The 12550-nt window shown below is 38.6% G+C and overlaps 1 protein-coding gene across 1 annotated transcript in view; it reads right to left on the bottom strand.

The window, feature by feature from the left end:
- Positions 1–12550, bottom strand: part of NARS2 (asparaginyl-tRNA synthetase 2, mitochondrial (putative)) — a 132308-nt gene that overhangs the window by 22693 nt on the left and 97065 nt on the right. Inside the window, exons 7-9 of the mRNA XM_013975783.2 lie at positions 5730–5862; positions 1110–1208; positions 973–1010 (exon numbers count right to left, since the gene is read on the bottom strand). Coding sequence (XP_013831237.2) covers positions 973–1010; positions 1110–1208; positions 5730–5862 — 270 coding nt within the window. The remainder of the gene's footprint in view (positions 1–972; positions 1011–1109; positions 1209–5729; positions 5863–12550) is intronic.

The raw sequence follows: 12550 nt of genomic DNA, 5'->3' as shown, positions 1-12550 counted from the left end.
TGGCAAGGGAAAAATGATACTAATTACTTTGAGAGACAATCTTTTATTCTTCAAAGTATCAACCTTGCTTCCTTGATACACTGTAAATACCCTGAATACTAAGTTTTTTAAAATTTGTTTTAATTGGAGGATAATTACTTTATAATATTGCAATGTTTTTTGCCAAACATTAACATGAATTGGCCATAGGTATACATGTGTCCCCCCTCATCCTGAATCCTGCTCCCCATCCTATCCCTCTAGGTTGCCCAGAGCACCAGCTTTGGGTGCCTGGCTTCATGCACTGAACTTATACTGGTCATCTATCTTACATATGGTAATGCTGAATCCTAAGTTTTATGTAAATTGTTTGTATTAGATATAAGAAGTTATTTGCTGTTTTTCCCATATCAAGTATGTGTTTCATAATAAACTGTGAAAAGAACAGCCTATCTGATTAATATGACTGGTTGACTAAACAACCAGTCCAGTATTAAATGCTATATAACAGGATTACAGTGAAAATGAAGCAGTAATGTATGTGCAGTATTTATGATTTTTAGGTTTTAAAAAATTGGCTTAAAAAACAGTTCAGAATATATTTTCAGATTTTAGCGAGCAAAAGCAAAGAAAAAGAAAGAAGACTGAAATAGAGAAAAACAGGCAAACATTACATGTATCTTAAAAGCATACTTTTTAATCAAGCTAGATTTTGATTACTAAAGAATTAGTCTGAATTACAGTAATACAGCTAATAATTACCATGTTCATTTATCTTGCTAAGATTTATTCATTATTTATTCATTCAACATTGATTATCAACTATGAACCAGACATAAGAGCTCTAACTATCATTAAAATACAAGTGTCCCTTGAGTCTAGGAAGTATGATAAGCAGATATACAAACAAAAAGAATTTAATACATAATAAATTATGATAAATATGATGATAAATTATGAATAAAGTTCAGAGAAAATATAACATCTACTTACACTAGAAAGTTGTTTTTTAGCATATGTTCTAATCTGTCCTTCGTAAAAAAAGAGAAAAAAGAAAATTTATTAAATCCAATTAGAGTCATTGTATGTAATTAACATAGTCAGAGAGCTTTATCCACAAAACTAATTACCTTTTGGCCAGGAGCTATGAATTTGTGACAGAGTTCAACATCTTTAGGACAATTTGAGAGAACTGTCATTGCTGTAGTCTTGAAGAGGCTCTCCATAACCTAAGAGAAATGATACAGAATTGCCTGACATGTAAGTTTCATGAAAAAACCAGCTCTGCAGGGACTACTCTCCAGGTTTCAGCAACTCTAAAGACATTAGGCCTCTTACTTTCTGAATATACTGCAGCAAGCTAATTCAGTTTCCAGACTGATTAAAAGAAACATCACAACTTCTCAGAGTAGGAGGGAAAAAAAGAAAGAAAGAAAGAGAAACGTCTGAAGTTTTTGTTAACAGTTTCAATAGTAGTAATGAAGTGACCTGTCAAATGAACAACTAAAACAAATTGATGCCTCAATTTCAGTCTAAATCAGAGCAGTAACGGTACCTGTTTTATAGGACTGCTGTGAGAATTAAATGAGATAATACATGCAGAAGACTTAGCTCAGCGCCCAGTTCAGAGGAGCACACAACCAGCATCAGTTGTGAAGAGTGGAACCTTCTGAAAAGTGCTTCATTCAGTCATTGATAAATGAAAGTAAACTTTAAGATTATAGAAGCAATGAGATCTAGCTTCATCCAAATACATACATTTTTGCTTTGCTGAAGTATAAAGTAAAAATAATATAGATCAAATATGACACAAATCAGTATATAAGATTTCATTCTACCAGCGGTGTCTATAAGTCTCTCAGGGAAAAATTTGTTCTGAGAAGAAAAAAGTGACTGGAACGGAAAATCTTTCTAAAATATTTTTAATCCAAACTAAAATTCTTGTTTTGAAGTCAATGAGATCATACTGTGATTTCCAAATGTGCCTCCATAAAGAAATACATATTAAGTCCAGGCTGCCCCACCTGGAGAAGGCAATGGCACCCCACTCTAGTATTCTTGCCTGGAAAATCCCATGGACAGAGGAGCCTGGTAGGCTGCAGTCCATGGGGTCGCTAAGAGTCGGGCATGACTGAGCGACTTCACTTTCGCTTTTCACTTTCATGCACTGGAGAAGGAAATGGCAACTCAATCCAGTATTCTTGCCTGGAGAATCCCAGAGACAGAGGAGCCTAGTGGGCTGTCATCTATGGGGTCGCACAGAGTTGGACACGACTGAAGCGACTTAGCAGCAGCAGCAGCCCCACCAGACAGTTGTCTCTCTTTCCTCTCTGAATCACCAGACACCCTATCAATGCTGCAAATACAGTGGGGCTATATAAGTGTCTGAGTAATTTAATCGATCAGCTACAGGAAAGAACTTAATTTTCAAATATCAACTAGTTAGATTTATGTATGTATATAAAATATTTTGGGCTTCCCTGGTGGCTCAGTTGGTAAAAATTCACCTGCAATGCGGAGACCTGTGTTTGATTCCTGAGTTGGGAAGATTCCCCGGAGGAAGGCATGGCAACCTATTCCAGTAATCTTGCCTAGAGAATCCCCATGAACAGAGGAGTCTGGCTGGCTACAGTCCATGGGTTTGCAAAGAGTCAAACACAACTGAGCAACTAAACATACACATAAAATATTTTATACTTCTCTTTATATTATTTTATATTACACATGTATTTTATAGAAAAGTAAGGAATAACTTGACCAAAGAAGAGCAAAAGGAGGCTAAAGATGTTTTACTTTGAGGCTATATCACCTTCAATCCAGCAGAGAGATAAAGAAATTACTAAGTAACTAAATGATTTATGAAGGGTTATCTCTCTCAATCACTGAAAAAAGCCAATGTATTTTGGGAGTAATAAAACACATAAATTGGAGAGTATGCTTACACTATTGAGAGACAAAATACACCTATTTGCAAGATAAAGACTGTGCCACTAGGCTGGTAAAACAGTATCTTTGATGAGCAGTATATTTCCATTTGAAGAAGAAAACCACTGGCTCTTCTAACCTTGACTTTCAGACTATGTTTTATGAATATATTAAAGAAAACAGAAACTTAACTGAAGAGTTAACATAATCCTCCGAAGTTTAAAAAAAATATATCATTCAATAGCACTAAAATATCAATAGTACTATTTAAGTGTTTATACTTCATAAGAGGAAAATATCCCTTGTTACAATACTGATTTAATATTTAAGAGACTGCTCTTCATCAAGGTAATATTTCTACAGAATTCAATTTATCAAAGGGAGAAAATTAAAAGAGAAGATTACTTTGGGAGGAACATATTTTTTTCTTTTATCTTTAGAAAAGATTTATATTTCAATTAATCAAACTATTCAACAGTGTATATGCCTGGAGTATCACTCAGTGGAGTAGCAAATAATTAAGAATCATTTACAGAATACATAATTGTAGAGCAAAGATTATAATGTTTAATTAATTCTAACATAACCATGTCTATTGTCTTTATGAACTTTCCCTCTGGTTTTATGTTGGGGCAGTGGAGAAGCAGGAGGTAAAAGGTGTGGTTCCATTCTCTACAATACTCTCATTGCCTGAGCCAAAGAATAATAAAGAATTGGGTGGTGAGCTAAAACTAAAAGGTCATTAAGGAATTTTACTGACTCCATGAGGCTCATATTCTGAATCCCTAAATCTGGAAAGGCGTTACTCAACAGTGTTACTATTAACATTTTTGGCCAGACAACTGTTTGTTGGGGGGGAAGAGGCTGTGCACTGTCGACGCTGAACAGCATCCTTAGCCTTTACCCACGAGATGCCAGTAGCAACCAGTCTTCCCTACTCCTCCGCCCATTCCCTGGTAGGGACAAAGAAAAATGTCCCTGGGGAACACTGCTCTAGAGAAATCAGGGAGAGACAGTAAAGGAGTATATGTAATTAGACACTGTGGGGTGTGGCCAGAACACCCCCTCAGGACCAAGATCTTTATCTGCTGGGAATATTAACTGCTGATGTTTCATACTTGGGTCCTTCTTCAGCAACTGTCCAGACCAAGAGTGCTGTCTTACCCACCCAAAGTTACAACTCGTCCCAGGCTATCTCGTGTCCAATGACTGGCTAACAGGGGCAGGCACTTGCTTTCCCATGGGACAACCATGAAGGGCAATTCTAGCTTCCAAGGTCCTCACAGAATTGGCAAAGGCCTCTGTAAACACATCACAGTTCAACTTTTCCTTCTGTTCAGTGGTGCTGTCTTCCTTTCCTTTCCAGATATTTCTCTAAAGAGCATTCCCCAGTACTATCTACACACAAATCTCTGCTTTAGGGTTTATTTAGTAGGAAATCCAACTTAGGATAATAAAATTGTGACTCCATTCTGTTAAGAGGAAAAGGCAGTATTTCTGTTTTAAGTGGAATTGGGTCATTTACTGGGTGAGTAAGAGTAGAAATGAATAGAAGAATTGATACAAATTTCTAAAATAGACATACTGTAATTAGAAAATCAAACTAAGATATTAACCAAAATGGTAATGGAGAGAGAATTCATATTAACAGTTAACAAATTCTGGGTACTTACTAAGTATCAGGAACTATCCTAAGTGCCTTATAATATTATCTGCCTAAGTAGGTATTATTATTCCCATTTTCTGGATGAAGAAATTGAGGCTCAGAGAAATTAAGTCCCATGTCTAAGGTCACACAGTAAGTGATGGAGCTAAGGAATCAAATCCTGGTCCATCCAACTCCAGAGCTATGTTCTCTCTATTGATTATGGCCACAGCCTCCTGAAAAGCCTCCCATCCCTGTTTTTATCTCCTAAATTATTCTTCATCATGCTGCTAGACAGATATTTCTAAACTGTAACTCTAACCCTGGCCTTTCCTCATCGGGAACTCTCTCTCCTCTATCTTTTGTATTAAGTTCAAACCCCTCAGGATGGCATTTAAATACAAACTCTTTCTATCATGATCTGACTCTTGATTATCTCTCCAGCTTTATTCCTGTTCCAGAGTTCTGGCAGCTCCTGTGGATGCTTTCTCATATTACAGCTATAGACATGTTTCTCTAACTATAAAGATGCTTTGTTTATTTGCTTAGCAAATACCAAAAGCTACTATTTACTAAGCCTGCTTTATGCCAGACCCCATACTTAGTGCTTTACACTATATACAGTCTTTCATCTGTGGTTATTGTTCTACTTGGTGACTACTAACTTGTGTGTGACTCCTTGCGACCCCATGGACTATAGCCCGCCAGACTTCTCGTCCATGGGATTTTCCAGGCAAGAATACTGGAGTGGGTTGCCATTTCCTTCTCCAGATCTTCCCGACCGAGGGATGGAACCCACATCTCCTTCACTGGCAGGCAGATTCTTTACTACTGAGCCACCACTGAAGCCCACTCTTTCATTTACTTCTCACAATAACCTAATAAAATAGCTACTATTTTTCTCATTTTACAGGGCGGAAGCTAAAGATCACTACGGTTAGGTAATATAGCAAAGTTAATGGCAGAGTCTGGACATGAACTGAAACTGGTATGACTCCTGTACTTTAAACTATTACACTAACAGCGTTTGGTAGATGTTCATTACATTAAGTAGTTCTCTATCTTCTTCATTCTGTGAACACCTGTAAGGCACAAATGTCCGAGGTAAAAATGTATACAGAGCATTTTAATGTCACAGATGTCTGGTATTCAGAAACTGTTTTAAAACTTGAGCACCTACCTGCATGAGATCTTGCAGGCTCTCCAGAAAAGAAATCTCTGCTTCTACCATATAGAACTCTGCCAGGTGCCTCCGGCTCTGAGAATTCTCTGCTCGGAATGTTGGACCAAAGGTAAACACTTGAGTAAAAGCTCTGCAATTCAAGATTAACAGTATAAAAATAGGATTTACATGATTAATTCTAAGTTTTAAAAATATTCAGTGAATGCTTAAGGAAAAAAAATTTTGTGCCTCTGTCTTGTCCACAAATCCACACATATTAGCTGCTATATTTCTTTAATGGGTGATAATAATAGTTTCATTAAAAATGTTACATTTATAGAAACCATTTTATCCCAGAGGAATTTGCAAATGTTTTACAAACCCTACAGCTTACTAAATATAGACTTATAACCACTTCTGGGTGCACTCCATTGCAGCTGCCTTAAACAGCAGACAAGTACATTTCACAGCAATTGAGAACAAAGTCAAAGACAAATACCACAGCCCAAGAAGCCACACAGAGAATCTAGATAGCAATAGTTAAAATCAGAATTTCATGTGGATAAGGTGAGTCAAGCATTTTCTAAATATGTGAAAAAGGAATATCAGATACTCATGGCAACTTGCCTTGTTAGGCTTACTCAAGTCCTTTACGCCCACTCAAGAGTTTCATTCAGTGTTGAATGATCCCTGACATTTGAGGGGTGGGGTGGATTTTGAAGAACTGTCTATTTTAACTGTGGTTTTCAAGAAGGACTATAGTTCAACAACATAAATAGAAAAAAAAATTAATTTTTTCATGTCCTGCAGAGAAGTGGTCATGATACCTTCATTCTTTAATATTTATAGTGTCCTTCATATATGAGAAAGGTTAACAACTGGGACTAGATCAAGCATGTATGAACAAATGAGTATTTCATAAGGCTATGTAATCTTTGAATTATACGGTTTGGTTAGAGCAAAACAAGAGATTTGGGGCTCCTTAGCTGTTATCCTCAACACTCTTCATTTGTCTGTCATCAGTCAGATAACAATAAGATCAGAAAATAGTACAGAAAACAAACGGGTTGTAGATATCAGGGTTTTTGTTTTGTTTTGTTCTTTACGTAAAGATACTCTAGGAAATTAAACAGTAAAACAATAATACTGCAAATTATGACATTTATTTTTTCTTTCAAAGGCCATTTCAGCTAAGGCCTAGTTGGTAAGAAGCTTAGGAATTTATGTTTTGGTTCCACAGCTACCTTCCTGAGACCACAATCATTTAACCTCTGAGAATCCTAGTTTTTCACGGAAAAACAAACAGTAAAAACTCAGGATTACTACAGTAACTTCTCCCAAGATTCAGATCCAGACTTGCCTACTAGAATGTTTCTGAAAACACTGACCCTACCTTGTCCAAAATGAAAACTCCTGTTCCCCAAAACAAACGAAAAATAAAATAGTGAACAATCCTGGTTTTCCTTTTACATTTTCCCCAGTTCTATTAATCTCAGTTAACCCACCTCAGCACCCAAACCAGATCCCCATCCCTCCCTCACTGCTCACACATTTCCTATCACAAAATTGCAACTGTTCACACCTAGGAAAACTCTTGCAAATCTAGAGACTACTCCTTCCCCCTCCCCAAGGTGAAGGTGAAGGTGAAGGTGAAGTCGCTCAGTCGTGTCTGACTCTTTGCGACCCCGTGGACTGTAACCTACTAGACTTCTCCGTCCGTGGGATTCTCCAGGCAAGAATACTGGAGTGGTTTGCCATTTCCTTCTCCAGGGGATCTTCCCAACCCAGGGGTCGAACCCAGGTCTCCTGCATTGGAGGCAGACGCTTTAACCTCTGAGACGCTTTAACCAGGGAATTTACTTGGCTGTGCCAGGTCTCAGCTGTAGCACATGGGATCTTCAATCGGATCTTTGTTGTGGCATGCAGGAGCTTTTAGTTGTAGCATGTGGGATCTAGTCCCCTGATAAGGGATCGAACCTGGGCCCCCCCCAGCATTGGCAGCATGGAGTCCTAGCCACTGGACCACCAGGGTAGTCCCTAGAGACTCTTCATTTCCACAGATGCTAACTTAGTGTCATCTCTTGTGTCTGGCTCCTGCCTTTCTTCCACCAGTCCCAAACAAAACTCCCAAGGTAAGTTTTCAAATTCAAATCTGACTATATATCAGCCCTAATTTAAAAACCTTCAATGGTTGCCCCCCGCTCAACAGTTAAAATTCAAACTCCTAACTTGGACTGGACCTTCCTTCCCAAAGCCTTTCCTCTAACATACTGAGGACACTCTCCTTACATGCCCTGCATGCCTTACGGCCTTTTCATTGGCTATCTTCTGTCTGTAGTGCCCAGCCCCTGTTCCTCCCTCTCCAATGGCAAATCTCCATCCATCCTTCAAGAATAGACTTTAATATCACTTTTTCTTACCATATGTCCCCAACTTTATTGTTTCCTCCTTTATATGCCTAACATTTTGTTTATGTATTTATTATATAAAACGTATCACTTAGAAATATAATTATGCATTTTGTATCCTTTCCCCTCAAGAAACTGTGAAATTTTCTAGAGCAGGAATAATGTTTTATTCATTTTTGCATCTCCAGTGCCTATGATAAAACAGGTGCTCTAGTTGAATGAATGAGCAATGATGATGATGACAGGCTTCCTCAGCTGTGAACTGGAAAAGCACAACATCCTCACAACAATAACATTACAAATAATGCACAGAAAAATACTCAGATGTATTTCACTGTGGCTGTCACACAATAACTAAAATGGATCAGAAAATTTAGGTCTGTCCCAACAATAAATTAAAAAATTACAGGTCCAATATATGACTATGCAATCTCTAGGAAGGCTGGCAACAGTATATCTAAATAAATAAAGTGACATTTTTTCTGGCACTGTATCACAAGAAATTGCATATACAGATGTGCACTACTGACAGAGGATATTCTACTGAGATTTTCTAGGGCATAAATAGAAACTCCATGGTACAGGAAAAATTTACTTTGAAGGCTCTAAGAAAGACTTCTAAGAGATGGACAGCTATCATCCTGAAATAGAATGAAGGCCAATGGGATTGCTGTTCAAAAGTGATACATTATATGTATCAAGGTACTAGACACAGAGAAAACAGTGATATCTAAAAGTACTACAGATTCAAGTCACAATGGCATCTGCTTCTCACATGGATAGGGAACTCTAAGATGAGCAGCGTCAGTGATTTTTAACAGTGGTTAATGATTTTCTCTTGCAATAATATACAGGTGCTTCCAAGGTGGCTCAGTGGTAGAGAATCCACCTGCCAGTGCAGGAGACGGGGGTTCCATCCCTGGGTCGGGAAGATCCCCTGGAGAAGGAAATGGCAACCCACTCTAGTATTCTCGCCTGGAGAATCCCATGGACAGAAGAGACTCATGTGCTACATGACTCTTGCAAAACTGTCACACACAAGTTAGCAACAAAACAACATAAAATATAGAAGATCGGGGATTTTTATTTTGGTAAGGATCAGATTCTCATTGTGGTGCCCAAAAGTTAAGTATTTCTCTAATAGAGTAAGTAAAAATCAATGGTCATGGTGCTTCCTCTGAATTACCAGAAAGATAAAATGAGCTGGAATGCATGCTGAAAATTTCCCTAATTTTGCATCTAGTCTTTAAGCAGATAAATATTTAAATAATTCAGTAAAGATCACCCTATGCAAGCATCCAGTGTTTTTTTTTTAATTATTTTTTAACTGAAGGATAATTGTTTTACAGAATTTTGTTGTTTTCTGTCAAACGCATGCAGGGTTTTATAGTAAAGTAGCTGTAGCAGTAGGAGGAGTGACAGTGGTCACCGTTAGCAAGTGCTCCTTGTGGACCAACCGTTAGTTGTGAGAACCACACAGTTAACTCCTTTATCATTAACTATATTTTCCAGGCAAAGAAAATGAAGTTCAGAGAAGTTAGGAAACTTCTCCCAAAGTCATCAGCCTAATTAGTGGTGGAGGCCAGATTCAAATCTAGATCTGACTCTTAATGATATAGCCTTAATTGTGATATTAAATTAATGATGCTCATCACCAAACACGGACAAACCCAGGAAACAGGAGAGAAAAGTTTGTAATATGTGCCTGCCCCTGATCCCCTTTCTTAAAGATAGCTAGGGTGAGTGGTTTGGTTTATTGTGAATAGCTTATTTATGTGTTAAAATCTTAGCTCTCTAAAATAGGTTGCTGTCATGCAAATAATGAGAAGATAAATTTTAATCAATATTTTGTAACTTTTAGCAGGTCATTCAGCCTTCCTGGTCTTCAAATTTTTACATGAGTGGGATATAGGGGCAGTTTGGCATTATTCTCTAGTATCTTTTACAATAATTTTGTTTCTTGGTCCCTGTGAAATTGCTACGTTTTAAATTTATGCTGATTTCCTTTTTTTCTCTACCTTCCACACACATGAAAGTGGTTTGCAGCAAGGCTTGGCCCAAGCAATAGTTAAAATAAGATCTGAGAACAAGGCCATTTCTAAAATAAGATACAAAACCAGGTGAAAGGCCAGTACTGCTGTGAGAAGAAACTAGCAGAAAAAATACTCAGCACTAAGAAATCATTCTTGTGCCAAATTATGGAGAGAGGAAAACTATATAAGGAAAGTCCATGAGCTTGGAGTTGATATTTAAGATAACAAAAGTACATTCAATACACATCAACTAAGATAGCTACAAAAACAGCTTTTTAAAAATAAAAAGTAAAGTTACCAAAAATAGATTCTACAAAGGCCATTTTCTCCCTTGTGTGGAATTTTATGAAGCCCTAAATTGGCAAGTGGATTATTATGAAATAGTCACTGATTGCTTGGCCATTCATTCCTTCTGGCCCTAAAATTTAAGAGCTAATCTTTATATTTTGAAAGAAAAGAGGAATTACTGTTGTTTTTAGCTGAGGAAGAACTCATCATTTAGCATAAAAGGGATCAGCAACTTTCCCTAAGCCCACCCACTTCAAACCTATCACTTCTCTACTTCATGCAGGAAATGTTCATTGAACTCAAGTGAACTCAAAGACAGCTTTAAACAGGCTTTTAAAACAATCTTTGTCAAGCGGTATTCCCATCATCCAGAAAACAATCACCCTCACCTACTTTGCTGCTGCTTTGTACCCACTGGGTCGGCAATACTGTGACACACTTGTCATTCATTCACTGTTTCTACACGCCTAACAGAGTGGACACCAGGCACCTCCTTTTCAGCTCTCCCCTTTCCTCTGTCTTGCAATAATACACTTGGTGAAAGGGTTTATAAAGAGATGGAGCTCTCACCACTTCATTAACTCTTATCAGGACATCCTAGCGAGGAGGCACTCTAAAATCTAAACATGGCTTCTCTATCATTATTGCTAAACATTCCTGCAAAATTAATTTTGTTTATTATGTCCTGTTCTTACTGTTTAGTCACTAAGTTGTGTCTGACTCTTGTGACCCCATGGACTGTAGTCCACCAGGCTCCTCTGTCCATGGGATTTACTAAGCAAGAATACTAGAGTGGGTTGCTATTTCCTTCTCTAGGGGATCTTTCCAACCCAAGGATCAAACACATATCTCCTGTATTGGTAGGCGGGTTCTCTACCACTGAACTACTAATATGTCCTAAGTATCTGATTTAGAACTGAATTTGAAGTGCAAGCAAATTTAATCTTAACTGTAGGATGAGAGTCAAAGTTTGATAGAGCCTGACAACAGTCTTGCTAAAGGGAGTGGAGAGTTGCCTCTGATGAGCATGTGAACTGGGGGAGGGATATTCAGCAAAGGGAATATAAATCACACAGGTCCTGAGGTAGGAGAGAGAGAGCCTGACATCTTTAAAGACAGAAGTAGGCCAGCAGCAAGACGAATCGTAAGAGATGAGGTCAAAGAGATAGGAAGGGATCAGGATCAGAACACAGAGGGTGGTCCCTGTAAGCCACTGTAATGAGAGTCTGGATTTTATTTACTACTCCTTGAAATATCTAACACTGTATTTTTCTGTTTTTCTGACCTCCATCTCTGCCTCCTACATTCTACACTAGCTGTTCAACAAACACTGCTGCTGCTGCTGCTAAGTCACTTCAGTCGTATCCGACTCTGTGCGACCCCATAGACGGCAGCCCACCAGGCTCCCCCATCCCTGGGATTCTCCAGGCACGAACACTGGAGTGGGTTGCCATTTTCTTCTCCAATGCATGAAAGTGAAGTCGCTCAGTCATGTCTGAAGGAGTCTTTTGGGCCTATATCACCCCCTGTCCAGAAACCTTCCATCCCCTTCACCTGCCCAGAAGACTTATCACCCACTGCCCAACTACAAATGCCATCTCAACTAAAAAATACCCCAAACATCCCACCTGATTAACGTTTCCCTTATCGCTTCCACAAGCCTCCCTACAAATATGGAACCTCCCTGATCCCTCTCCACGCTCAGCCTGGTCATTAGACTGACTGTCGTCCCTCCTTGCCTGAATAATGGTAACCTACTTCTGTTAAGGTCGTCTTTCCTCTTTCTGCCTTGGCCCGAACTATACCTTACAGTGTCCGACTCTTCACGACCCCATGGACTGTAGCCTACCAGGCTCCTCCATCCATGGGATTTCCCAGGCAAGAGTACTGCCATTGCTTTCTCCCCAGCAAACGGTAGCACCTTCAAACTTAGTCCGAGAACCTCTTCTTTTCCCCCTGTATACATTTTCCCTAAATGACCTCGCCTCAGTCATTTAATTAATTTTCAATTAATTACCTGTTGGCACACACAATTCACCGATTTGTATCTCCGGCCCAGACTTCTCTAAGTTCTAGAAGCACACATTCAGCTCTGCTCAATCTTTCACTT

The sequence above is a fragment of the Capra hircus genome, chromosome 29 (genome assembly GCF_001704415.2).
Source record: "Capra hircus breed San Clemente chromosome 29, ASM170441v1, whole genome shotgun sequence".
Lineage (NCBI taxonomy): Eukaryota > Metazoa > Chordata > Mammalia > Artiodactyla > Bovidae > Capra > Capra hircus.
This window is presented reverse-complemented; position numbering and strand designations above follow the sequence as displayed.